We start from the raw sequence: 7,244 nt of genomic DNA on the forward strand, positions 1-7,244 counted from the left end.
TGTGTTCCATTAAAAAAACATAATGCTCCATGCAAAAGAACGAAAAACAGCACAACGATGAAAAGAGTTCATGCTGAGTGTATGTGGAGCTTCTTCTGTGAGTGTGTGCGACGGTGCAACGCTTCAACAAACCAAAACGACTTCTCTCCCCCCTGAGTTACAGACAATACAACCTCCATCATCAGTGTGGGTGTGTGTGCGCCGCTGTGATGGCTGTGTGTGTGTGTGTGTGTGTGTGTGTGTGTGTGTGTGCTTGTGTGTGTGTGTGAGCGTGTGTGTGTGAGCGTGTGTGTGGGCTCTAACAGCCTGTCGTGATAAGGAGAGCCCAGAATAACACTCCGACATCAGCAACCCTCCCTCCTGTCACTCACCATCGATTCTTCCTCTCACACACACCCAAACACACAGAAACCCAAAGAGGTGACAAGAAGGCAGAAAAGACTCCGTCGCTCTCGCTCGGATCAAAACCAGCCTCTCCTTCAATTAAAAATAAGAAAATATCGGCCAAACATAATATTGGGGTTCCCACATATTTCTTACTTCAACTTCAGACCATCCAAGCTCAAAATCAAGGATTTTTCTGACATTTTTTAATCAAGTACAAACTTGATGCACAACACTGACCATTAAAAAAGATGAAAACCTATTAAGTATATGAATCTATATCTGATAAGTCAGTCAATTAATCTCTTTAGCTGTTTTCCCCCCTAAAATGAGTGGGATTTTGTTGTGTATAATTCAGAAAAATGTCTTAACAACTTCAAAAAAATGCTTTAAAAAACATATTTTTTTTATTAAAGATTATCTTAAAAATCAAGCTTGTCCATGTCTGTGTATGTATTGATTAAAAGAAAAACACTGCTTTTTGGAAATTATGATTGTGACCATTTACACAACAAACCATGAAGTACTGTCTGGATAAATTAATTTATTCCCATGTTTCTTTTCCTTCTTGTTGTCATAATTAAAAAATATTCAGCAGGAATATTTTCCAGCGAAATGCATCCAATCAGCAGGGCCTCATCAGAATATGAAATCATTCATAAAACAATCATCTTATCCCCGCTGATGGATGTAAACTGTGAATGTTGCTTGTTGTAGGACCCAGCATTACTTTTAAGGCCTTTCACACCTCTGTGTGTTCGCACCTCTGCAGGAGGCCGTCACCAAAATTAGCCCAACCACCTGCATCCAATCTCTGTGCTGTGTTTTTTCAGCAAATTTTCCTTCATGACTTCAAAAACAATAATTCGTTAAATTAAAACAGATTAGCAGTTTGTGGACAATAGTCATATCCTCCTTTACCTTCATTTAAGCGCGGACAAATACGGCAGAAACATGAAGCAACTAGCAACATGAAGCACTTGTAAACCGACTTGCCCCCCATGTACCCCTGTTCAGACGCTGCTCATCAAACATTATCAGCTTAATCTAGCAACTACTGCTTCAGCACTACAGCAGATGTCTGCACATGGCACCACCACAAGCATGGAAGAAACATGGTTACCTGGAAGAAACTAACAAGATATCAATGATTTATAGTCACAGTCAGAGACCACATGTCGTTCCTGGCTAATGTCGCTGAAGCTGGAGAAACTAACAGGCTATTTCACAGCTTTTTAAAAGGAGTCTCCGCTGTATTTTAATCTGTATCGTTCAAAATCTGGAAGACTCAGAGGTCCTGGAGGACTCAAGTCCTGCGGCTTTTAGATGTGATGAATCAAATATTAGGCCATTGGCTGGACTCTGAAGAACCTGGTCACCTGCTGAGGAGGGGGTCCAGCCATTTGGTTCAGGTGTGCAGGACGAGGGACACAGGTAAAAGTTGTAAGACACTGGACCTCAGGGGGTTTGACGGGTCAAACCTGGACTGGATAGTTCTACACTAAACTGAGATTTCTGATCCTATTTTAGGACATATATTGAGAAAATAAGTCAAATTAGTTCACGTTTTTTTCAATATTCTGGGTTTCATAATTATTTATACACCCACAAACACAAAGTTTTTACAAAGTGAATTAAAGAAAAACTAGTGGACTTAATAAAGTCACTGAGATGTCATCATCTGCTAGAAATTTCTCTCCTAATGTTTTGGTTCTCGACAAGACGTGTGGGAATGTTGTTTTTAACGGCACAAATTTTCCCACCTCAATGACGCAGCGGATCCTTAATAATCCCACATCAAAAGCACTTCAAATTAAAAGGAAACAAAACACGAGTCAACTAAACCGGCGTCGGCAGCACAAGTGGATTTAGAAGGTAATCGTGTTTACGCACACAGAAACACAAACACTCGCATGGATTACACAGAAGATGAAGTATGTTGGAGAACAGTGGGAGTTTTCTTTCTCTTCGTTTGTGTGTGTTATTATTTAATTTTTCCCTTTCTTTTCCCAGAGCATTAAAGAGGGCGAAACGAAGGAGGGGGGAGAGGCATTAGAAGAATGTCAATATGATTGGAGGGAGAGGAGTGTGTGTTCACTGCGCGTTCAGCAACAATAGCTCTCCAGCCGTGTTGTTCCATGTGCATTCACATGATCCATTATTACCTCTGACATGCACCGCTGAGAGAGAGGGAGAGTGTGTGTGGGTGTGTGTGTGTGTGTGTGTGTGTGTGTGTGAAGTAGAAGAGAAAATGACTGAGAGGAAGAGACAGAGACACACCTGCAATTGTGTAAGCAGTGAGAGCAGAAGACAAAGAAAGACAACATTCAACTCTTTATAAAGTACATGTGTGTGTGTGTGTGTGTGTGTGTGTGGTTGGCTAAAAGCAGAGGTCACCCACCACAGATACACCAGCTCCACAGCAACACAACTCAGTGTTAATTATTAGACGATCCAGAACGGCTGCCAGTGAAAGCCGTCTATCATCTGCAGCAAAAATAACTCATCTGGGACCAAAACCAGCGTTCCCAACAAGGGGCCTGAGGAGAAATTCCAGGATGTTTCAAGGAGTTACCAGAAATACAGCAACGCCTCAGAATGTTTTACACATGAGTGGGTTTTGAATCTTATCAGGGAGGAGGCCTAATTGTCTGAAACTCATTTTGCAGCAGAACATCGAGCGCTGATACACGGACCTCCTCTACTGCAGGAACAACAGGAGCACAGATCTCCAAGGGTGTGAAAAACAACCAGCAGTTAGGTAAGGAGGCTAAGAGGCTGAGGAAGGAAGGAAGGAAGGAAGGAAGGAAAATACGACTGACTGAAGCAATGACGGATTGAAGGAACAAGGAAGCACTAAGAAAGAAGAAGGGAAGAATGGAAATAAAGTCTGAAAATGCAAATGAGTTTTCTTACCCTTTTCTTTTCAATACATTTTCAGACCTGGAAAACATTTATTACAAATTCACCACATTTCAATTCTTTGTCAGACTTAGGAACCCAGATGCACGTCCACCAATCCTCACAGCCACTCCACAGTAGGAAAGTGGTGGTTTCCTGCATGGTTTAGATGCGTCCTTCCTCCAACACAACTGATACAAATGGTTGACGTGCCTCCTCAGCATGTCACCATGTTCTGCAGGAGCCTGCTAAAGACCTGTTTATTTAAATCATGTGTGTTCAAGCAGCGAAACATCTAAAACCTGCAGAAATGTGGCCCTGAAGGACCAGGACTGTCCACCCACTTCTTGTTTAAACTGCTTAGAGAAGAAGTGCTGACCTGCAGCAATTTATAAGCTGCACATCAACATTTCTGTGAAGTTAGAAAACCAACATTAATATCCTGGCTCAGAAGATTTGTTTCCAGTTTAGGTCAAATTCACTCCAATATCTAATGTCTCATATATGCATAAACAAAAACTGAAATAACAACAATTAAATCAAAGATCAGTGAAAATAAACCCAAAACATTTCTCCCATAGATCCACCCACACAGTGTTTTAAATGTTTCCTATACAGAGCAGACTGACCGACCAAAATATCTCGTACCGATGTAAAAATAAAGCCTGTTATCAGCTCTGTTAACACAAGCACACAAAAACAGTCCTCTCCACGTTCCAAACGCTATTCCTTTGCATCCTGCTGCCAAAAACGCATTCCGCTAATTAGTTCTGTTTCTCACAGACGACACATAAAACACCTAAATTTAACAAATTAAACACTTTAAGCCTTTATTACAGTAAGCATCCTCATCTTTAAAGTGATGCAAATAAATGATCCTAACTAAATAAATGCACCTTTAAGTGTTTGGCGAAGATTGTCTGTTTAGTCTTGCTCTTTTTTTTTTTTGGGAAACTACGATTTTTACGAAGATTAACATATTATCAGAAGAAGTTAAAAAATGTAAAAAAGCAGCTGAAAGAAACAGGTGAGGATGGAAGTCAGCAAAAACACAGCGATTATCCACGATGTGCATCACAAACAGAGGCTGTAATGTGTGTTTACTCACCGACACACACTATCATGCTGCATTTCTAAGAAAACACCGACTGTTTATTCATGTTTAAACATGCAAACTGTTTCTGACACATTATGCTACACACACACTCACACAGCGAGAGATAAAGTAATAGACTGTGTGAAAACTGGTTTATTTGCTTTCTGTGTTTTACTTCACGCACACCACAAGCTGCAAACTTAACCCAAAAACAGAAAATAATTAAAGATGCACCGAACAGTTTTTGCCTAGCCAATCCCCGCTGATTTAGATTATAACTATCTTGTTTTTTTTGTTTTGTCTAAGTCTATAAACCCATAAAAGGGAAACCTGCTACAGATTCCTTGATGGTAGCTTTGAATCCCACAGAAAAATAAAGGAATTTCAAGATTGTCCCAAGTTGCATCAGAGCACACGTCCCTGATCTTGATCAGATTTCTATTCAACTCGGAAAAGTATCAAAGAACAAGTTGTAAGTTGGTGGGTTTATGAAAATTGTTGTATTTCATGTTTTGCAGCATTTGATTAACACAGAACAAAAAACATGATTTTTTAGTATTTGACCTGCTGACGACTGGTCAAACCCAATCAACAAAAACTTGGCAGATTCTGAACTCTGGCTGATAGATTGGTGCTTTTTAAAATTAATTTTACTCAAATAAATCAGAGGGAAAGCCTGATAAATGAGAGAGAAAAAAAAAAAAAAAGAAATGCTGCTGGATTTAATGACATAATTAACTACAAAACTATCAAGACTTATATGAAGTTCTGAAAAAGATGTTAAAGGTTTCATCAGATTCTAAACTTTTTCGTATGTAAAGTTTGGCTCAAAAATTAAGCATTAATTTCTCTGTTCTTTGTCGTCAACTCAAACACCATGTGACAAATTAAACGTAAAGGACATCATCGAAATGTAAATCAAAGAAAAAAACCTATTTTAAAAAAAAATGGAATTGAAATTTTTAGATAATGGAATAAAGTCTGGAAAACCAAACTTTTCCAGACTCAGTTGGCTTGGATAATAATCACATCAAACTGCATACCAGACAGAGTAGGGGACCCTGTGTGCAAAAAAGCTGATTTGATCGCTGTGGATAAACATGTGTACAGACTTTGTGCGGAGCTACACCCTTTGCAAAATAAAGGACAAAACTAGTATCTTGAGCGTGTTGCATGAAGGACTATCTGTTGTCGCATCGACCCTGTCGTCCTGAACCTGAAGGCGCGTCGCTAAAAGTTAGACTTTTCCAGCACAAGCAGCTGGAAACGGTTCTGAAATGTGCAGCGAATCGGGCTGAGCCTATCCAACTGTCTTAACACAAATCAAAGGCTTCTGCTGACTGACCTGGCGCTGGTGCAGTCCTGGTACAGCGTCTCGAAGTCCTTTCTAGAGATGAGCTTGCAGCGGTTCACGCCGGGCTGAATAGCGCCGAGCCCCCGCAGGACGCGCACCTGCTCCACGGTGCACACCACGGGCGCGATGTCCAGCCTCTTCAGCTTGGTGTAGACCGTGTGCAGCCCGCCCACCAGGTGCTTCAGGAAGAGGTCGAACACCTGAGGCAGGCAGATCAGCTCCTGACCGTCCACATTGAAACTGGCCACCTTCACGCCGTGCACCTCCACCAGCTTGCACTCGCTACACAGACCCGGGCCGGAAGAGGTCTGCACCAAGCCCGGGGAGCCGGGGGTCAGACCGGCCGCGCTCAGTGAGCCGAGCCCGCCGAGGGAGCCCAGGGCGCCGCCTGGTCCGGGCAGAAAGGCGCTGAGCATGCTGCTGGTGAGCCGCGGGGACGGGGACAGAGAGTGAGAGTGGGAGTTGGAGTTGATGTGCGCCGGACTGGAGGTGCTGGTGGAGACGGCGGAGGAGGTGTGCAGACCCTCCGGAGCTGAGCGGTAGAGCCCGACGGGAGTTTGTGTTCCCGAGCCCGGAGAGATGAGCGGAGGAGAGCCGGGGAGCGACATGGAGGTGGAACTGGGATAAGTAAATAGTTTCCAGCTGGAAACCACTTGTTCCTTTTCTTTTTTCAGTTTTCCTGTCACTTTTCCTTCCTCTTTTATTCCTTTTCTAATTTTCCTCCTCTTCCTCTAAACTATTCCCTCTTCCCATCCAGGATAAAGTCTCACTGTGGAAATCCGTGCGTGGACTGTCCGGTCTGTGCGTAAAGCAGTCTGGATCAGACTCCAGGTCAGCCTCAGCTCTGCCCCGCCTCCTGCGCGGATAACAGACAGGCGGCTGGACCAATCAGAGCCGACGTGGTGAGGCCAGAGAGGACGGAGCGCTTCTAGTGTGTGTGTGTGTGTGTGTGTGTGTGTGTGTGTTTGTTATCGGTCACATCTTTCCTTTTTGTAAACTTTCTCACGAGCCGCTTCACTCTCTCTAAAACGGGAAGTTTCTTTTCTTCTTCCGCATCATTTTCCTCCCAACCTCAATCAGCACGTGTCTGTGAGAGCGCGCGCATGCGGGCGGGTGTTTAGGTCAGTTATTGCTCACGCGCGAGCTCTGGTGGCGAAATGGACGCACGTTGTTTAAATACCGAGGATGAGCCCCTCAAACAAGGAAGGCGGGGTCCCAGTTTTAGAGGAGAAAAACAGATGACTGCGTAAAATAAGTATGAATAAAGAGAGAAGATATAAAAGCAAAGAGAAAATGATGTACGGGCTGAAAACTAAATTATCCTTGTTGATTTTCAAGGAGCATCTCTACAGACCAAGACATTTCTCTATTGAATAAATAAATCTGTCTATTTCGACCATTTGGAATTGGACATAAAGATTGGAAAGTCATAATTTTTCATACCAATACAAACTACCAAAGCTACTGACTACAGTCATGTTCAATACCTCAGAATTTTATTGAAAAGCT

At 42.7% G+C, this 7,244-nt stretch overlaps 1 protein-coding gene across 1 annotated transcript in view; it reads right to left on the reverse strand.

Annotated features, from left to right (window-relative positions):
- Nucleotides 1–6,684, reverse strand: part of dachb (dachshund b) — a 116,278-nt gene extending 109,594 nt beyond the window's left edge. The window contains exon 1 of the mRNA XM_047386623.1: nt 5,727–6,684. Within this exon, the coding sequence (XP_047242579.1) occupies nt 5,727–6,343 (617 nt within the window). The 5' untranslated portion in view covers nt 6,344–6,684. The remainder of the gene's footprint in view (nt 1–5,726) is intronic.
- Nucleotides 6,685–7,244: the final 560 nt, after the last annotated feature.

Source organism: Girardinichthys multiradiatus, chromosome 14, assembly GCF_021462225.1.
Source record: "Girardinichthys multiradiatus isolate DD_20200921_A chromosome 14, DD_fGirMul_XY1, whole genome shotgun sequence".
NCBI classification, from domain to species: Eukaryota; Metazoa; Chordata; class Actinopteri; order Cyprinodontiformes; family Goodeidae; genus Girardinichthys; species Girardinichthys multiradiatus.